This window comes from Falco naumanni, chromosome 1 (assembly GCF_017639655.2).
Source record: "Falco naumanni isolate bFalNau1 chromosome 1, bFalNau1.pat, whole genome shotgun sequence".
Taxonomy (NCBI): Eukaryota; Metazoa; Chordata; class Aves; order Falconiformes; family Falconidae; genus Falco; species Falco naumanni.
Window position 1 is genome coordinate 110,575,244 of NC_054054.1, and position 20,740 is coordinate 110,595,983.

The 20,740-nt window shown below is 41.5% G+C and overlaps 1 protein-coding gene across 2 annotated transcripts; it reads left to right on the forward strand.

Moving 5' to 3' along the window:
* The first annotated feature begins 32 nt into the window (after positions 1 to 32).
* Positions 33 to 19,732, forward strand: GGNBP2 (gametogenetin binding protein 2). 2 transcript variants are annotated; one of them, XM_040618891.1, is made up of 14 exons: positions 33 to 151; positions 895 to 1,023; positions 4,809 to 4,889; positions 6,971 to 7,224; positions 8,175 to 8,273; positions 11,427 to 11,540; positions 13,214 to 13,423; positions 14,428 to 14,602; positions 16,151 to 16,345; positions 17,015 to 17,165; positions 17,346 to 17,471; positions 17,553 to 17,704; positions 18,092 to 18,340; positions 19,078 to 19,732. In XM_040618891.1, the coding sequence occupies exons 2-14, from the start codon at positions 931 to 933 to the stop codon at positions 19,279 to 19,281; spliced, it is 2,103 nt and encodes a 700-aa protein (XP_040474825.1). In that variant the 5' UTR covers positions 33 to 151; positions 895 to 930; the 3' UTR covers positions 19,282 to 19,732. The 2 variants fall into 2 exon arrangements, with proteins under 2 accessions (XP_040474825.1, XP_040474833.1); XM_040618899.1 differs by having other exon boundaries at positions 13,214 to 13,417.
* The last annotated feature ends 1,008 nt before the right edge of the window (positions 19,733 to 20,740 follow it).

Here is a 20,740-nt window from a genome sequence, read left to right on the forward strand (position 1 = left end):
CGCGAGAGAAAGGCGGGGCCGCCCGGGGCCGGGGCCGCCGCCTGTGGGGAGGGCCCGGGGAGGGGGAGAGGAAGGAGGCAGCTCTGTGGCGGAGCCCGGGGTGTCCGCCCGCCTGTCACAGCGCCCGGGCCGGCGACTCGCGGAGGAGCCGGTAAAGGCCCGGGGAGGGCGAGGCGGCCGGTGGGGCCGCGGGGAGGCGGGAGGCGGGGGAAGGCCGGGAGCCGGCCCCGCCGGCTGCCTCCGTTCGGGGCTGCTACCCCGCCATCGCCGCGCCGGAGGCTTGGGCGAGGACCGGGAGCCGCGGGGTGGGTCTGCCCGCAGCCTCGCCCGGGCTGCGACCGCCCGGCCCGCCGGAGGGAGGGGGGAGCGGGGGACGGCGGGCCCCCTCCCGCAGCTGCAGGTCGTCCGGGGCGGGGTGGGGGGGAGCGGCGTCCCCGTTCGGCAGGTGGAGCCGCCGCCTCGCCCCGCTCCCTGTCCAGCCGCCGCCGGGCGGGCCGGGGCCGCGGGCAGCCGCAGCCGCGCTCCGGGCTGGGCGGGCCCCGCCGGCCTGTCTGGGGCGGGGGGGGCGGGTAGCGGCGGGCTCCATCCCCGGGCTGTGCCCGGCGGAGGCCGGGTGCGCTCCTCCCCGCCGTCCCCTCCCTTTCTTCCATGTTATGTCGCATTTCCCAGCTTGCCCACCTCTCCCGTTCCCGGCCCCTAGTCCTTTTTTTTTAAAAAAAAAAAAATTAATTTTATTTCTGGAGCCCCCGGCGGGGCCGAGCGGCGGGCGGGCGTGGGCCGGGGCTCGGCGTGGTGAATCAGGCGATGGGGTAAAGCAGGCTCGGCGCCGGGCTGGTGAAAGTGTGCCGGGGAAGCGCGGCGGGGATTTACCTCCCCGGCTTGGGCTGCTCGCAGGCTGCAGCTGGGAGGAAGCCGCCGGGGCGAGCGGAGATGGCGCGGCTGGTGGCCGTTTGCAGAGACGGGGAGGAGGAGTTCCCGTTCGAGAAGAGGCAGATCCCCCTGTACATCGATGACACCCTGACGGTGAGTGCCCAAGCCCCCCGCAGCCCCTGCTCCCCGCGGCGGGCCGGGTGCTGCGGTTCCCGGCGAGGCCTTTTCTCCAGGCAGGCCTGCCAGGCTCCTCCTTTGCTCCTGCGGCCGTAATCTTGGGGACTTTGCAACACTTCGGGTCAACAGCGCTTCGTGTGGCAACTTTTTTATCTGATTCCCGGCTCTAGGGACGCGCAGACCGCCTCGTAAGAAAGTTGGTGCTGTGCTGGAGCTCGCGTGCAACTTGTTTTCCAGGGACGAGCGTGCCCGGCGCCCGAGCCTGCATGCGGAGCAGAGGCGTTTTGCAGGGGATAAGGCAGGGAGCCATGTTAAGGCCAAACCCCAGGGTTACCACGAGGCAGTCGTGCTCTTAAAGAGGCAAGAAAAGGCTAAAGCTTGTTTCTGGAAAGCTTTGACCAAAAGTAAGGGTCATCGAGCTGCTAGTGACATGCTGCTGTGTCTACAGTAACAAACCCCGAGAGGGAGGGGGTCTGTTTTGGTGTGGCGTTCTGAACTGAAAAACGGGGGGGGGGGGGGGCGGCGGGGCGTTTCCAGAAGGTTCAGTGGAAAAATGAACTACATGTAGCTTGGAGGCTCCCCGGTCTCTCTTTTCCTCAGGTGTTTAGAGGAAAGCTCAGGAATTGCGTTGTAGGTGAGCACAGAGCAAACGGAAAAATGTTCTCTAACCAGCTAGTTGTCATTTGGTTTCATTCTTCAGGTGTGAAAATGTTGGGTTCAAGACAAAATTGGGCTTGGACAGCATGATTGGGCATCTTAATTATTCATATTTGACTTCTGTTGCTGTCAGTGGCGTGACAGTAACTGCTCTTGCTTTAAAGGGTGTAAAAATGTGTGATCTAGTATGGGAGAATGCCTCACTTGCATCAGCTAACTTGATGAACTTTGTAATATAATTTCTTGTGTCTTCTAGAACAATCGAATATCTTCAGACAGTCTCTTAGCCCTCCATCCCACTGTTAAAGATAATGTATCTCAAGCTCATTGGCTTTTGCTACATTTGAAGAAAGGCTCTTTGCTGTATTTTAGTTCTGGTTGTTCTAAATGATGGTGTATTATTAATTTACCAAATACCACCACTGTTTTTTGGCTTTTTACATAGTCTGTCTTCCCTGGTTAGTGGTGCTTATACGTTAGGCAGGGTTCCTCCTTAAGCTGTCCCAAGCGGTATCTAGCTCTCCTGGAGCGCTTGATTACCTGCACTGCGTAGCAGTTGTGTAAGTTTGGGGTTTTTTGATGTCTTGGCCATGCCTTGAAATTTATTTTGTCCGTCCATTCCCCATGTAGTTTTAAGATCTTGGATTTCTTTCTCCTTCTTCCCACCTCCCGGACTCCCGAGTGAAAATTACTTACTAGATTGTGTCGGGTAGAAGACTTGTACTTATTACCTTTGTTGTGTGCGGTAGGTTGAGAGAGAGAAAATTTGGCTATACCGGGTGTCAGGTAGATGACTTCAGCTGACCTAAAATTCCATTTGTAGTTTAGTTCCAGAAACTAGTGCCAGACCCAAACTTTGTGCAATTGCGCTATGTTGTCGCTGGCCTTCTTACACCAGAGGCAAGTCCTGCTCATGATTGAAGAGGTTCCCATAGCTGTAAATAAGTTTTGTATCCATCTGGGTGAAAGGCATTTATGCAAGTGCAAGTCATCCTCACCATGAAGGAAATCTTATCTCAGGTCCATAATTATTTTTTTTCCCATTCTGTTAACTGTTGCAAAGTACTCTGATTTCTAGGTGGTTTCTGGAGGCTTTTACTAAGTAAATCTGCAGAAGCAAGTGAATGAACTTGGCTTCCTTGTCTAGGTTGTCTGTAATTTACATTTTAAATTCTTAATGAGAGATATTGCAAGACATGCAGTTGTCTTTGAAACATAATTTTACATCTGCAGCATTAATGTTAAAGAACAGTGGTGTTTGTTGACAGCAGCTGGCTTCTGTTGACCTCTTTTAAAACTCAAATTTTAAAAATAATGGGGCTACTTCTGTTAGTCAGCTGGAAGACTTAATCTATGTCTTAAATCTAGAAATAGTGAATCACTGATTGCAAATTAGTGAATGAATGGCCTGTAATGCTCTTACACTTGTAACGTTTGCTTTGTAGTAGCATAAGAAGCTGTTTAGGTGCAATGTGATACTGCTCTTCCAAATGAATTGTTCACTACCACACTTTTCTGTTTCTTATGGCTCAACTAGAAATGAAAGGAGGTTTAAATATTTAACCCTTTTCATTTCTTAAGCAGCTTTTATGATTTCTCGAAGGCATTCCATTTGATGTGGTATTACGGGATTTTTTTTTCCTTCCAGTTCAGGGTGTGATGGTGGTTGATGTTTAACCACTTAATAAAATCTCATCAGACACATGAATTAATTTAGTCTTTGATAATTTCACTCTGTTGTACAAAATACCTAAGGGTGTTGTCTGATAGTGGGAGATGAAGGTGAAGGAGGAATAAAAAAATGCAGATTTACCTCTTCCCTCTGTTATGAGCAGATAGAGCTTTTACTTTTGCATGTAGCTCATTGCCCCCAGAAATATCAAATGTAGGAAGCCTGTAATTCTGCAGCAAAAGCTTGTGCTGCTGCTTAGTGTGTATAGGTCAGGGGCAAGGGAGGCTGGAAGAGAAAGACATGGGAGATTAGAATTAGCACGGACTGTGGCACTGTTCTGCACACAGATAAGGCAGCTGTGCTAATGTTCCAATTCTAGCACATGTGAGATCAAAATATTGCCTTGCTTTCTGGCCTTGGAGAATAGATGTTTATTTTGGAGCAATGTTGGAGTGCCTGTAAAAGTAAATATATGCGTTCTCTGGAGGTAGTGTCAGCAATTATGAAGACAGCTGGGAATTCTGTCTTTACTAGACAAGTGAGGGAAGGTGGAAGATGGAAAAAAAAATCAGACAATTTTGTTTGGCGTTGATTGGTATTAGAGTTATTAACCAAAGTTATTTCGTCTTTCGGATTTTAAAGAGAACTTCCAGTATTCCTATTGATAGTCTATATTTCTCAGTTTGGACAAAGAAGACTAAGGCATTTTTTACAAGTTTTTCTAGTTGGTTTAATTTTTCTCCATGGTTGTAAAGTTGGGGTTTTGACTGAAAATTATTTTACTGATTTCTGCCCTCGGCCCCCCCAAGAAATTGTCTTCTTTATTGCAAGAAATATTTAAAAGAAATATTATTACTTACGAGTAATCACATTGTTCTGTAGGCTTAACATTTTACTTTGAGCCTCTTAAGAGTTGCAGCTGCAGTCACACAGAACAAAGTATACCTTGGAGTACCTTCTTGGTTTACTATGGTTTTATATTAGCCTTTGAAGGAGTCCATGAGTCTGTCATTAAACAGTTGCAACTGTTTCTTCATAGCTTTATAAATTGATTTAGGCCGTCGGATCAATTTGGATCTTCATGTGTTGAAGTACAATTGTTTTAAACTGAAACAGGGTCTCAAGTCATGTAGATAGTGTGATATAAATACTGATGTTGCATTTAGCAACTTTTGGTTTCTCTGTAAGGGCTACTTAAGAGCTGCCATTTATAAACTGCCTCTAAACATTATATTACTGACACAGGTACTTTGCTGAAAGATTCACTCTCTTGAACTGTTACTTTTATCCTTTCCCAAACTTCCAGGAGTTACGTGGAAAGAATGAGAATTTAATGTAATTTCTATCTTAATTCCACAGGAAAGTAAAATAAGCTAACTCTTTTTGCTTGACTTTTTCTCTGAAAGCTATTTTTTTTCACTCTCTTGTATAGATGGTGATGGAGTTTCCTGATAACGTGCTAAACCTTGATGGACATCAGAATAATGGTGCACAGTTAAAGCAGTTCATTCAGGTAAATACAGCTTTCTGGTTTTTAAGAAGGCCACGTGTCAGATCTTGCGTTCCTTAGGTTTGTGCTTTCTCTTCTCTAAGAGGTTGTCACTCCTGGAATGACTTAAAAGACATGTCAGCACCTATATGCGATTACATATTGGTACCAATGTACACTGGGTGCATTAGTATTTCACAGTATCTATATATACACTGTTGTCTTGTCAGGAGGCAATTGCTGCGTACCTAGTTAGAATTGAAAACTTGTAAAAACGATAACATCTTCTGGTCACTGCCAGTTTATGCATAATGGAAACTACAGTTTCTAAATAGATTTGATTTCTTTTCTTTTTTTTTCTGAAAACTTTTGAACTGCTTTTTCAAGTGGAAGTGTGCATTGCTTAAGATGGAGTTCTTATGATTAGGACCATACCGAGATAGAATTAATGTGCTGCTTTATAGATTATGTATAGTTGAATAGTGAGAGGTGGGTTTGTGGTACCCCTGAAGCTTTAATAATAGTAAATTACTCTGCTAATGCTCTGGCAAGTAACTGTAGCCCTGTAGCACCTGTAGCAACTAAAACATTGTGCCACTTGATGTCCAAAGGTACCGGGCAGTTTTCTGCTATGCAGCTTGCTCTTCTTCACTTGTGGGTTGACAGCCACAGTTCAGGCATATGTTGCATATGAAGCATAGCTGTGTTGTGAAAATAGCTCATTCCTGCTGTTGCTGTGACTCGTACTATTAATTACAGGAAAGAAGATTATGGCAGAGTGATATCACTTGTCAGATTATTTAATGTGCCTGCCTTTAAGAGCACAGACTAAATGTTATCTCATAACAGCTTTACTTTTCATAACATGCATTACATAAAATGAGCTGAAAATATTTTCTCTTTTCAATTGATCTGTTTACACATTCCATGAGATCGATTAGTTTTACTATATTGTGTGGTCTTTTCTTTCTCCAGAAGTTGTGATTGTCATTTCTGCGTTAGGCATGTTTAAGTGGTGTGATATGACAAGAATACAGAAAATATTATTGTGACAAAAAGCTCCCTGTATAGACACAACTATGCTTACAAAGCTGTACTTGTGAGCTTCGTTTTCCCCTGGTTATAGCAATTAATGCACTGACAGGACTGCGCTTTTACAGACAATGTTGGAAAGTGCCAGTAGCGCTGATGTTCTAAGTGTAGATGTGTGTGTTGGTGCGTGAGGAAGGGACTCTGTCTTCTGCATAGCTGTGCTAGTGGCAGTTCAGTGTTGATGAAGTCCACACCGCTAATTTAGCAGTTAGAAGAAATAGAAGGGTATGTGCTTTTTGTGTCTATGCGTGCCTGGATGTGTTTGACAGAGGAACCAGGAGAAGCTCCTAGAATTGTTTATTGATGTAAGAAATATTAGAAGGTGTTCCCTTTAAGGTTCTATTATTAGCACGCATTGAATGTTCAGTACTGAACATTCAGATGTTTCACCCTGAATAGTAATATGTGCTTTTTTTTTATTTCAGGTATTAGAATTGTAACAGGAAATAGCATTTAACCGTCCAGGAAAAATATTGCTAAATTGTCTTGGTCTGAACAGATCAAGTTTGTTGTAAATGAGATTCCCGTATATGCCAATGAGCATCCAGAAATTTCCTTTCTCTGTGCCAAAGACAAAATGAGTGTGAGGGGAAGATGAAAACTCGCAGAGCTGTATGTGAGGCCCTTTACTAAAACATCTGTGCTGAGGAGGAGGAAACAAAAGGGCTTCCTGATAAGGACAGGGAGGTATGCCATTTGTCTGGGAGCAGCATTTGCTGATTTGAGTGGTAGGAGGAGGGAACAGGAGGAGAAAAACACTAGCTTCCTTCCAGAGGATAGACTTGATGCAGAATTGTTCCTATGATATTAGCAAGTGTGGTTTTGTTCATACAGTAAGTATTTTAAGTGATCTACAGTAAGATGGCAACCTGAAACTCTGAGCACTGAGTACATCTTCCACAGGTGTATTTTGAAAAAGAAATGCTGTTGAAGGCAAAGAAGTCTTGAACAGTTTAAGATGTTGCTTGTTTGGTTGTTTTTTTTAATTACTTCATTTCTTTCTCTTTTTTTAGAGGCATAGCATGCTTAAACAGCAGGATTTAAATATTGCCATGATGGTGACATCACGTGAAGTTTTGAGTGCACTTTCTCAGCTGGTCCCCTGTGTTGGCTGTCGTCGTAGTGTGGAACGTCTCTTTTCTCAGCTCGTAGAGTCTGGAAATCCAGCACTTGAGCCCCTAACAGTAGGGCCAAAGGGGGTTCTTTCTGTAACTCGAAGCTGTATGACTGATGCAAAGAAGCTTTATACACTGTTCTATGTGCATGGGTAAGTGTCTTTGAACTGCACAGATTATCCTTACCTGGCAAAAAGGAAAGCTAGCTTCTGTGCATTTGACTTTGCAACTTTCTTGGCGATGCTAAATTGTTGCAAGTTTGAATCGTGTCTTTTACAGTCACGTTAAACCAGTTATTGCCTAAACTGGGGGGGAAAAAATACCCAAAGGACCTCATCTTTCGTATCATCAGTTGCAATGTCATGATTGCGATTGAAAGCTACCAGTATTAAAATGTCAAGTCATTAATCTGAAATAGGCATTGTGGGTTTTTCGTGATCTCTCATGAAGAAGAGTGTTTCTTCACCCCATTACTCTGCATGTAAAACAAAATTAAATAGTAATTAATGTCTCCTTCCCAGAAAATTTCTACTCTTGAGTAGAAAGGTAACACTGAGAAAGTGAAACCTTCTGGGTTTGGCTAGCACAATAAATGGCCTCAGTGCCATTTGTTTCTCAGCTGTCAGCAGACCAAACAGACACTGCTCACCACAATGGGCCTTTGCCTTCCAGTTGGTTTCAGCTTGTTCTTCTTGCTCCAGTTAGCAGGCCAGTGGGAAGTAAGGAAGGGTCAGTGCAGAGCGGGGGATACTGAGATCTGGAGGGTGAGGTAGTGTAACTTGATAAAGTGGTGACAGTGAAGTAGACTGTTCTGCTTCTGAAGTAAGTGTTATTGCTCGAGGTCTGTTACGAAGTTACGCAATAGCTTTTTAGATATGGCTTTTTTTTTTTTTCTTAGTAGAATTTGTCTGGAAAATCTGTACTGTGTTTTTCTTTGGTACTGCAGGATTGTACGATATAAGTGAAAATGAGGGACTGGAAGACAATTTTAGGTCTAATGTTCATTATCATACCTGTTTCTGATGCATGAGCTGAATAAATCCCTTTCAAACTTCTCTGCATAACAATGTTTTCAGAATACTGAGTTACATTTTTTCCATAGGTCCAAACTGAATGATATGATTGATGCAATTCCCAAAAGTAAGAAGAATAAGAGATGTCAATTACACTCCTTGGACACACACAAACCGAAACCTTTGGGGTAAGTTTGTGTTTAACGTGCACAATTCAATCTAAAAATGTTCTGAGGATCCAAACTATTGATACTAATTTATTTGTAAGCATAGAAACAAATTATTATGCTGTTACCTGTTTGCCAGTGTAGTAATCTCTGAGCTGTTTGGATTTATAGTAGACCCGAATAGTTGTAGGGGTGGAAGAGAGGCAGCCAGGGGTTTTGGGCAGCGTGTGTTGTAGGGCACGCACGAGCTTTTCTCTGTAGGTTTTTGTAAGAAGGTAGTTAACCCTTTGTTGTGCAGTAAGAGTGGTAGTCTTACTCGTAGGATGTGTAATACTTTTCCTACTGCCCTTGCTCACGCTATTGAGTGGACAAAGGTAGTGCTATAAGGTGTTCCAGCCTCCCAACGTAAGATCTGTGCTCCTTCCTCAGTGTGAGTTGTCCCTCTGCTCTTTCAGAGCTCTGTAAGGTAACTGGTGATGCTTTCGTAGGAAGTTTAGGGCTACCATATGAAATCCGTTGTTTCTCCAAACTTGCTTGTTAGTACTAGCTGTTCAGTTTTAGCCCCTTGTCTTTAGGGTCTTCTACTTGGTGGTGGAGTGTTTTGTTTGGGGGTGTTTATTGTTTAACAATATCCATGTTTTATTTCAAAACTAGCTGCCAAAGCACAACTTGGCCATTACAAACCAGTGCTCTCTATGCCTTTCGTGTCTCGTCTGACGTAACTTGGAATATAGTCTGCTCGGGGCACGGATAGCTTCTGCATTGTGGTATAGACAGCGCTCTGGAAAGACAAACTGGTTTTGGTGCTCTACACCAAAATGATTGATCAGCAATTTTTCCTCACATTGAGGGGAAAGGGTATATGTTAAACAAGTATACATCGTTTTGCTTGGGATTATTAAAAATGCCTTGCATGACTGTTAATAAAGGGCTTTATTGTGGTTGGGCTGCAGGGTTAAAACTCTGTAGACTGTATTTTCTTTAAATGTGGTGCCGTGTTTTGAATACACCAGTGAAGAAGATGCATGTGTGCCTCCGTGTCTTGAAATTGAAATGGTTTATTCCAGCTGGTTAACTGAGAAAACACTCCCTGTAAATCTGTTGCAGATTTTGGGTGGTTTTCTTGTTTGTAGGGTGTGTTTTATATTTTGGGGTTTTTAGATGACTAATGAATTAGACTACTATGCTTAGCTGGAGTGTCCAGGACCTTCTTTAGTTAGTTGTGTTCTACTTCTGGTTAAGCATACAACCTGTGAAAGCTTGGTCATGGTTTCCAGTTACAGGACATGTATTTTTCTATGGAGACTGGAGTCTCTTTGGGTTGAGATAAGTCCCGGGAGATGGTAGGCTTGTGGAATTTGACACTTGATTTTTACTTGTGCTGCTTGAGGATGGTGGCAGCTAATCATCATCTCCTATTATATTTTTGTTACAGGCCTTTCATAAGATTAGTTTAAAGTTTATGTTACATAAGCAAAAGATTGTAAGCGTATAGGGGCATATATTTTTTTTAAATAAAGCAAATTCAAAGCATTATGAAAGTGTTAATCTCTTTGCTTTGTTTTTAGGAAGATTAATCTTTTCTGTGTAAGAACATATATCATGGAACTTGCACTTACCATCTTGGCAAGGCAGAACAATTCTGAAACTTGGTGAATAGAGAGGAAAATGCTGCCTTTATTTCCTCAGTTTATGCCGGAATAAATCCCCTTAGTATTTTCAGTGCTGGCAGGTTAATAGGGAATATGTGGAAGAGCAGTATTTTAATACACTGCAAGTAAAGCTTTCAGCTTTATCTGATAACATGGCTTGTGGACAATCATTGCAGTTTGGTAAAGAAGCACAGCTTGCTCTCTGCTTGCTCAGTCGATACTGGTTTGTTGTGCTGTGGAACCGATCAGGGTGTATCAGTACTGATATTTCTCCAAATAAATCTGCTGGTCTGAATGGAAGCAAATGCACCAACAGCCTAGACATGGAGGTGTCGGATACAATAGTCTTACAGAACAAATTCTATTTATCAACGTAGAGCTTTCTGCTTCACTTCATTACAAGAAACTTCTTCAGATTAGTTTCATCTGTTAGGCATTTTATACACACAAAAAGGCTTTGAATTGTAATTGTGTGTTTAATTATACAAGTTACGTAACTAGCTAGTGCCACTTGAGAGTTCCTTGATGGCCTTAGTTTCAGTGTGCCTGGTTTATGGCTACTCTGTTCCATTTGGGGCTAAGGAGCATTTTAACCTCTCATAAATGCAAGCCATGTGATCTAGCAAACTAGATAGTAGCATGCATAAATACTCTTGAGGGCTAATTATTAAATAGGAGTGCTTCTTCCCCGGTTTTCCTGCTCTGTTGTATCCATCCATGAGCTTAAACAGAAATGGCCGTTCTGATAAAATGTCGAGTAGACAAGGCTGTAAGTAAACATGACTTGCTATTCAAAGTTTGTTCTTTGCTCTGTAAGTGTACTTTTAGCATATCCAAATGTGTGTTGTAAAGTTGGTTGGTTTGGGTTTTTTTTAAACAAATTTTGGAAATTTAATGTAGGGGGTGCTTTATGATTTCTTATGGTGATAGATGTGTGCAAGTGTGGGGGTTTTGATTTGCTTTTTTCTTTGGGGGTTTGGTTTGGTTTTTTACTAAGTTAGACATTTAATCTGCCAGAAGTATTTAAACTTGTATGTGTTTACGCTAAAGGTAATATTCTGAAAAATTACTACTGGCTTTCAGCTGTAACTTTAAAGAGTCATTATGAATCTGGGTTTATAAACACAGACAGCAAAATTTGTATCTCATGTCTGACCGTAACTTCACTGAAAGTTAAGGCTTAGCCTATAAAGGATTAAAAGTAAATGAAGGAACATGGTAGCATTTTCATAGCATTTGTTTAGGAAATATATATATATGGTATAGGTTTAAAAAATGTTTTTTAATACTATGTGACAGTGGAGGGAGCAGTAGCACACTCAGTACGTAGAAATTAAGTGCAAATAAGAAAAACAGTGAAGACAGCAGGAAGGAGGAGAGTAAGTATAGCATCACTTTCTGCTGTGGACCTTTCCAGCAAGCAGTCAGGTAAATGAATGATGCTTTATGTTGTTTCTTTTCTAAACTCCTAACAAGATAATATATAGTCTTTTGTTTCTTATGATTTTTTTTTTTTTTGCAGGGGTTGTTGGATGGATGTGTGGGAGCTCATGTCCCAGGAATGCAGGGATGAAGTAGTTTTAATTGACTCTAGTTGTCTTTTAGAAACATTAGAAACCTATCTACGAAAACACAGGTATGTTAAAAGGATGAAGGCGCACCTTCGTTTAGAGGAATAGCTGCTGCATTTTTTTTGTGAATTAAAATGTATGTAGACTTCACACTGTGTTTAAAAATGTAGAGGACTCGAGTACCTTGCCAGATGGCATTGTGGCAACTGCTGAGACACAGGCGGTGAAACATTCTTAGTGTTTTACCTGTTGTTCTGTGTCATGGTAGGGGAAATGCGGTATTGAAGTAATAGCTGCCTGTCTTAACTTCTTTTGGTTAGGATTACGTTATGATTTACAATTTGATGTATTAAAACTGTGTATAATTTCACTCTTTCACAAGTAGCTTACTCTGTCTGGAACTATGCCTTCTTTTTAGGCCTGTGGGGAGTATATGCAATTTCCAAATAATGTGAGCTAAACTAATAGAAGCAGATTGTAGGCCTGGTGTTGCTTGTAAATCACTGTTTTAAAACAGTTGTTTATGACTTAGTAGTGCTAGTGCTGTTGGGTCTCTCTTGCAGCGGAAAAAAAAAAAAAAGGCTACTAATTTATTGTTGCATGTGTACGGTAGCTACCATACTGATTTGAAAGTTTTAATTTCCAGTAGTCTGAAGGTTCTGATACAAGCTGTGGGGGCACAGACGGTTGTGGGTGGTGGTGGTGGTGTGGAAAAAACACTTTGGAAACAAAACAACTTTAATCTCCTGTGACATTAAACATGGCGTTGGCAGTGTTCCTGATGCTAACCTGCAATAATATTACTGTTTTCTTTCCTTTCACTACAGAAACTAGCCAGTTATCATAGTTCTGTCAAACATCAAAATATGTTTGACTTAGTGTTGTCAAGTGACTGGACAAACTAGGAAAGGGAAAAACCCCATCCAGAGATGGCATGAAGAGCCAGCTTTTCAAGCTGAAAGCTGAAATGTGAGCAGCTTGTCTGACTTGCATTTTTAGAATAATACAGCAAGAGGTTTTGTAGCTCCTCAAAGATTACTCCTCTTATAAAACAGAATTAGCTTAATTTTGGTTTAATAGATATATAGATTATAATTATAACAGACTTCATAATTATACTGTTCTCATATTGGTTATCTGAGCTAGCACATGTTTAAATTGAGTATGTTGTGTTATAAGAAAACCTTGTTTGGCTATCTGTGCAGTAATTAGTAATTCAAAATGTGTTTAAAGGTGCTTGTAGTGGAAACATCGCTCTTATACAGCAGGCAACGGAGGAAGCTTTTTTTCTTATTGCTTATCACTCGCTTGAGTGTACCTTTAAATAATTGGTATAAAGTAACTCGGAGTGTGTTACTTGAGAGGAATTTTGTCCTGGCTTGTACTAATGATTTGGTTTGTTTGCTATTAGACTTCTGATCTTTGAACAGATGTGGAATTGCATCTCTATATAGGAATTCCTTCATATTAACAATTAGCCTGATTTATGCCTTGGAGCATGAAAGTTGATATCCAGACTGGTAATATATGATAGGTAGTATAATACATACAGTAAACTTACGTGGCTTACAGCCAAAGTCTTACTATTTTGCCTTTTGAAGTAACATAAACCTTATGTGACCTAGTTTAAATATAGCATGTGCTATTAAATAGCTCAGTATATTACAACTTAAACTAAGTGGGTGTACATTTCTGCTTGAATAAGAATTCAGTTCTGTTATGTTCTGTTTTAACACAGGTTTTGCACTGACTGCAAAAATAAAGTACTTCGGGCATACAATATTCTTATCGGTGAGCTAGACTGCAGCAAAGAAAAGGGCTACTGCGCCGCGCTTTACGAGGGTTTGCGATGTTGTCCCCATGAACGTCATATACATGTATGCTGTGAAACAGATTTCATCGCACACCTATTGGGTCGAGCTGAACCAGAGTTCGCAGGAGGGTATGAGTATGTAATTTGCTAGAGTGGGCTATCTAGCGCTTTGCTTCTTTATTTTATTGTTGAATGTATTTTGCAAATGATTTTTGCCTCCTTGCTGCATAATAAACTTCTGAATGTCAATATTCATGTCGAAGTAGACTTTCAAGATAGTGCTTCAAAGTAGTGAAGATTTCTCAGTGTGCTTTTGACTTTAAGGTGCATTTAACTCTGAAGGCAAGACTGAAATAAATCGCCAAATGCCTTCTAGTTTATTTGTTCACTCCCTAGGCTGCCTGCTTTTCCATTGAGATGTTCAAAATATGCGAAATAGAAAGAGAACCTTGGTTGACACTTTTACCAAATGCCAAGTGTTCAATTTAGTTTTCTAGTCGCCATTTGTATATTATAGTAATTCCTGAACCCAGCATCTTAAAATCTTCCAATGAAAAATACAATTGACCTCAATATCTGTAAAGCTCAATCATAACTGTTTGATTAGGAGGGTAAATCCTTTTATAATGATTTTTCCTTAGTAGATGATAGATGCAGGTTAATACTGAAATATTTTGACTTTGTACGGTAAGTAATGTATAACCTTCTGTGTCTTTATTCAGTTTCAGTTAACTGATGCATAAATGTCTAGGAAAATGGAATATTTGCTATAAACCAAATACAAATTTTAGGAAACAAAAGACTGGCTGCGTCTCTTTGGCTTTAAAACTCTGCTGATCCCTCCTAGTAGGAGCAGGCAGAGGCTGATGGGGTTACACCTTCAGCAGTCACAGGTGGGAAGGCATAGCGCAGCTTAACAGCGCTGTGCACGTATTAATCTGTCAGGAATGTACTGGTGGTTGTGACCTGGTCCTTTCTATTTTGCATCTGCATGCAGCACAGCAGAACTCTATTTAAAAAGCTGTTCATGCAAACATATCTTCAGTTGTACATAAAGTACGTCATTGAACTGCTTTGATCTCTTGGTAGACTTCCAGCTACTTTAACAATACTATACTTTGGTTCAACTCTTCCTTTAGACGAAGAGAAAGGCATGCTAAGACAATAGACATAGCCCAAGAAGAAGTTTTGACCTGCCTGGGTATTCATCTTTATGAAAGATTACACCGAATCTGGCAGAAATTGCGTGCTGAGGAACAGACGTGGCAGATGCTTTTTTACCTAGGTGTTGATGCTTTACGCAAAAGCTTTGAGGTAAAATTCAATTTTTTGTATTTGAATTGCTGTAGTAACTGTGTACGTTTTCACTAAAATAATTTTTCCTGCTTTCTACTAACGTTGGGCTGGAAGGAGCTTCAAGGGTGTTGGATTCAATCCCTTGTTCACTGCAGGGCAACAGTTGTGTAATGTCCATGCATAGCACAACTGGGTTGTGCTCTGATGTAAAGTCTGCTGGAACATAAAAGATTGAGGCTGGCAAATTTATCTTCCAAGCTACGTGATATAGTACGCTGGATCTTCTATGTTTTTAATTCACAGTGAAGGTATTCCTACCTGATAGTGTTTCATATAGCTCTGGCTACAGTAGTTTTTATTTGGCTTATTAGTAAAAACGAAGGATGTGCTTTTGAATTACAAACATAGCTGCTAACTCTTGGATTCAGTGAGTTCCATGTGCACTCTAATCCCGTGGGATTTTGAACTTCAGGTAGAACTCTGTGCAGTTCCTTTAACGTGTGTCAATAGTATACTTGCCCTTTGGTATGACGGATATTTTTGGCTATGTTTATCTTCCGTTCATAATGACTGTTCTCTCTTAAAAGCTTCTGAAACATCAGAGGAGGAGGAAGAAAATCAGTTTAGGAAAGATTTTAGTGGAACCCTAATCTAATTAGTTCTTGGGAGTTTTTACATGTAACTTCTTTTGAAAGACAATGCTGTAGAAGTGGCATTGGACTGGGTACACTGTGGCATTTTTGTCAGGTTTTGTCTTGGTTGGTTTTTTAATCTAGTAAAGCGTGGTGTTGGAAATTCATTGACACTGTGAAACTTGGGTAATTGTACTGGTGTGTAAGGTTGGCTATGAACTGGAAATACGGAACTGCCGTGTCTTTATATGGGGTCCTTTTCTAAGGTGAATGGGGAATGATGTCTCATTCTGGCTGAAGGAGTTCCCGGAGTGATCTGGGAGGGGAAAAAAAAAAAAAAAAAAAGAGAAACACCTGTGAATTTAAATTTATCTCTGCAGGAGCACTGATCCAGAATAGTTTACTAGTTCAACTATATTCTTGCAACTTAATATGTAGGTGTGCCATTATGGTACATGTTCTAAATTTAATATTAAGGGACATATTTAGATACTTGCTATATTCTGAGATATGTCTACGCTTCAAAATTGGACTGCCTAGAAAAATCAGTTAGGCTTCTCGCTGATTATTCTAGACAAAGAGCTGCAGGAATTCTGTAGCAGTAGTTCTAATGTAGTTTTTTTGTGCTGCTGTGTTAAATAACCAGAGTATCCACTGTGTAAACAGATCCAAAAACGTGTTCAGGTCCACAGCCTTTCACTGAAAATTGCAACTCTGGGCCACAAATTAAGTGCAGTGCTCCCCCATACATGTATCTTCTCCAGCAATCTAAATTTAGTGACTAAACCTGGATAGACATTTTTCTTCTATAGTCAATAGTTGTGTTGCTGTGATAAAAAGTACTTACCAGCTATTTACCACCTCCTTTTTTTAATAAATGTTAAAACCTGAGTTGTGTTAATACCTACAAATAGATCTAACCTCTTACAAACAGATGGCCGTGGAAAAAGTGCAGGGTATTAGTCGATTGGAACAGCTCTGTGAAGAATTTTCAGAAGAAGAAAGAGTCAGAGAGCTTAAACAAGAAAAGAAGCGCCAAAAACGAAAGAACAGACGGAAAAATAAGTGCGTGTGTGAGATCCCTACTCCTTTGCAAGCAACAGAAGAGAAGGAAATAAATCAAGCAAAGGTAAACATTGATAGCTGTGGCTTTTTGCAGGTGTGAAGTAACTAGATCTCTCATTTGCTGCTTCAATCATCAGCTCACTGCTGCATGTGAGAATTCTTGAGAGGTTTGGGGTTTTTCTTCCGTACTTCAGTTCTGGGAACTAGTTTTTGATCGCTAGTGGAATTTAATACTTTTCCAGATTAGTATAGTCTTTTTGTAAAGTAGTTGCCTGGAACTCCTTAGCTTTTGGGGGTTTGGGTTTGGTGGGTGGTTTTTTTTGTTTTTTTTTTTTTTTTTAAGTAAAACCTCCTAAATCTATGGGTCAGGTTATGCTAGAACACTTTCCAACTATCCTTTCTTAAAGATCACTTAGAATATGGGAATTCAAATGCTAGTTGCAGACAATAACCACTGAATTTTTGGGGAACGGAAAGCTTTAGTTGAGTAAGTGCAATTATTATTCTGGATCTCTTGGCTGAACTAACTGTAGGTCATATTATTCTGGGGAAAGCAGTTGGTTTGGCATTTTTCTTTCTTGGTTGTCTTGTGCTTCTGAAGAAGCACAAGCAGTGCTGTGGCTGTTGTCAATCATTGTCAGCTGTTTTTTCTTAGGGAAAGAGTATCCCTTATAAAGTTGCCGACAGAGCTACTTTCAGTACTTGCAAGTACTTTTTTTTGCTTTGTTTTAAGGAAAACTCAAACTTCATGGAAAGTAGTTGCAAAGCCTGTGGTAGCACCGAAGAAGCCAACAATTGTGTAGAAGTAATTGTTACTAATGAAAGCACTTCTTGCACCTGTCCTAGCAGTGGTACCCTATTAGGTTCACCTAAAATTAAGAAAGGTATGTCAAATGTCATTTATTTTTCATTTTTAAAAGCATTTACTGTTTACGGAGTAAACAGTGTTCAGCTATTATTTTTAAAAATGACTTTTTTTTTAAGAATTCTTTCTTCTTAGAGGCCTAACTGAAAGAATCTGCAACGGCTGCTGTAGATGACTGTAACTTTTTGCTTCCTCTCAGGTTTATCTCCGCATTGTAATGGTAGCGATTGCGGCTATTCATCTAGCATGGAGGGCAGTGAAACAGGATCTCGAGAGGGATCAGATGTGGCCTGCACTGAAGGCATTTGCAACCATGATGAAAATGGTAGGTTTGGTCAGAACAGAATATCGGGTTAGTATCAGCAAAACTTAAGTGGCTGAGAAGAAAATCTCTTGTCTTTTGCAGGAGATGATTCATGTGTCCATCGCTGTGATGACAAAGAGGAGGATGGAGATAGCTGTGTGGAATGTTGGGCTAATTCAGAAGAGAGTACCACAAAAGGCAAAAACAAAAAGAAGAAAAAGAAAAGTAAAACTTTGAAGTGTGAGAATGAGCATGTAAGGAACATAGCTATTTCAGAATGCTTATTTTAAAGTTGTTAACAAAAGTGTTGCGAATTTTGATTGTGATTAACTCTGTAAATGGGGTAACAAGGCTCTTGGGTTACCTCTGCATCCAGGTTTTGAAAGGGAGGCCCTTCCTAGAATAGGCTGTGGCAGAAGGAGTCTCTTTTCTCCTGTGTTCCTAAGCATGTGCACTTTTGCACACTCAGTGAATTAACGTATTGTTCCCCCCTCCTCCCAGGCACACATTTTAAAAATACATACCCTTGCTCTCTTTGTGAACTTCCTTCCTTTCCTCTTTCCCTCTGCTTCCATCTGAAACTCGAATGTTTCGGATTTAACACTGCTAGTAGTTCATTACAGGCTGTTTTCAATTTGTAGATTCAGAAACTGGGAAGCTGTATGGCAGATCCAGGTAACAGAGAGACCTCAGGAAATATCACGCACACAGAATGTCATCGCGACAAGACCAAAGACACACACGCTGAAAGCTGCTGTAGCTCAGAAAAAAGTGGGCAGCAGTTGCCTTGGTTTGAGCATATGAAAAATGTGTCACAGTTTGCAGAACCTACAGAAATGTCACTTGTTCCTGATAGTGGAAAAGGTGCCAAGAGCTTAGTGGAACTCCTTGTAAGTAACTGCTTGCTTTGAATTTTAGGTTGTAGCATACTGCTTTAAGTCCTCGGGGCTGAGGATGGGGTTTAGAACTCAAATCCCGCTGAAGAACTGTTACGAGGGAGAACACAACGGAACTTAAGATTCATTGCTTACACTCCTAGGGTTTAGTTTGTTTGCTTTTGCGTGTTCTCTGTAAAGTGTGTAACTCGGATGCTTTGCAGAGGAGGGGAGATTGCCCGTCACTGGAATGCAAGTGACAGAACTTGTGTTATAAGTATTCATTACCAAGGATTGCATTATTCCATAAAACGAAGCATGTGCTATTGCTGCCTTCATGCCTCAAATATTAATTCCCACTACGGGCTCCTTGGACAGCTTTCTTCTCTCTCCCTTCCCTTCTCCTTCCCCTTGCTTTACATCCTTTTCCTTATTTTTTGTTTTTAAAAAGAATAATATTTATATGTAATAACATATAATAAAAGCCATCCTCTTTCAATGGAAATGTGCTAAGAATCTGAGGCTTATTCTGGTAGCTTTCAGGACTGTATAGGCTGCCTTTTACCCAAAAAATAGTGGAGCACGTATCTGTGAATCGGGTGACTGCATTAGCCAGCTACCGCGTGCGGTGTCGTGCCGTGAAGGCTACAGCCTTCTTCAGATACCTGTAGGCAGCGCGTACCGTTGCAGGAGAGGTGTGCAGCACGGGGGGGGCCATGCTCGAGTTCTTAAATGCCTGTTTCCATTTGTAGGATGAGTCTGAATGCACTTCTGATGAGGAAATCTTTATCTCACAAGATGAAATACAGTCCTTTATGGCAAACAACAAGTCTTTTTACAGCAATAGAGAACAATACCGACAGCACCTGAAGGAGAAATTTAATAAATACTGCCGCTTAAATGATCACAAGGGGCCCATTTGTAACAGCTGGTTGACAACGGCTGGAGCGAACTAAATACAATAAAATAGCTCTGTCTTTCACTGAAATTCTCAAGATGACTACTGCGCCTTCTCTTTCAAAAACTTAATTTAGTGACTTATGGCAAAATTTTATCTTAAATTAATGTGATTCTTTTTTTTTTCTTGTTTTTTGGGGAGGCTGGTGGAGGTGATTTCATTAATTTTGTTCTTTCTTCAGGCTTGTATCTTTAGTTGAGTAGCTGTGCAAGCCTCTCTTATAATTTAAGCCATCTCTTTTCATTAAATGTTTCTCTTACTGTGAGACTTAAAAAAAGCAAACTAGTGGCAAAGTAATGTTGTACCTATAATTCTGTACAGAATGACAATGAGCTGAATATAAGATTTTACAAAGTAGACATCCATTTGCAAAATGTTTTGGATGTAATATGTTAAAGCGCAATGTGCAAAATTTAAATAAAGAATATTTATTAATATGCATAGTAAAAGTTGGTGTACGTGTTTCTACTTCTCCTTCCCAGCAGTCTGAATTCTTGTTGTGCAGATGGGCGGCTGTCGCTTCAGCCTGCGTGGCTTCGCGGAGGTGGGTGTCAGGTGAGTCAGCTTGGCCTGGGAAGAGCACAGGTCCTTCAGCGGCACTCGTGGCAGCCAGCCTGCCGGGCTGTGTGCGTCCCCGTTCCATGTGCTTTAGAGATCTTCGAGCTACTGCCAAGCAAGCGGGGTCCATGGCAGCTCAGTCGTGTCCGTGTGGTGCTGCACCCAACCTGGCTGGCGCCACGTGGCATCGAGTGCCTTTTCTGCTTCCAGGCTCGCGGACAATATATCGGCGTGGCACGGAGCTGGCTGAGGGGTCTCCAGCAGCCTTGTGCTGTGCGGGTGTGCTCTGTAACTCTTGACATGGCTGCTTGTGCCCAAGGGCAGCATACTTGGTTTGATGATGGTTCTGAGTTTGGAGTGTGCAGCCTGTACCATTTTTGGGGCTTAATTTAGTTTTTCATCGAGACAATTACTGATGCCGGTGAGTTAGGAGACTGCTGCGCTCGTTTTCCTTCTCCCCTGACAACGCAGACTCGAAGCTGCTGCCTGAGCCCGTCAGAATGTAATCGAACAAAAAGCAGCTTTTCACCACACCTTGACATTTTCTTAATGGAATAACAAGCTCTGTTGTGAAGACTGAACAGGAGTGCTTTTGCATAAATATCCGTTCAACCATGTCTTGTTCTACTGAATACGGTCTCTAATGTCACGGCCTCTTTGTAAGAGGGTGATCTGACAAGAGGTGAAGATGCAGGGTGTGGGAGATTAAGAAAAAAGCAGTTTAATACCTGGTGCTAAATCAACAAGATGAGGCAGTGGTACGGTTCTGCACAGTGAACATCCAAGTTCAGCTGACATGAGGTGAATTCTGTGGCACCCGCACCTGGGAGCAGCTATATATCTGTGTTTATCTAGAGATGATGGCTATGTGTTGTACAAGTGCAGTTGAAAAAATGTAG

Bases quoted from the DNA above. Each gene is read 5' to 3' on its own strand.
- GGNBP2 (XM_040618891.1), top strand. From the start codon at position 931: ATGGCGCGGCTGGTGGCCGTTTGCAGAGACGGGGAGGAGGAGTTCCCG. The intron at 4,890-6,970 runs GTAAATACAGCT...CTCTTTTTTTAG, and splicing joins AGTTAAAGCAGTTCATTCAG to AGGCATAGCATGCTTAAACA. The intron at 13,424-14,427 runs GTATGTAATTTG...CTCTTCCTTTAG, and splicing joins GAGTTCGCAGGAGGGTATGA to ACGAAGAGAAAGGCATGCTA.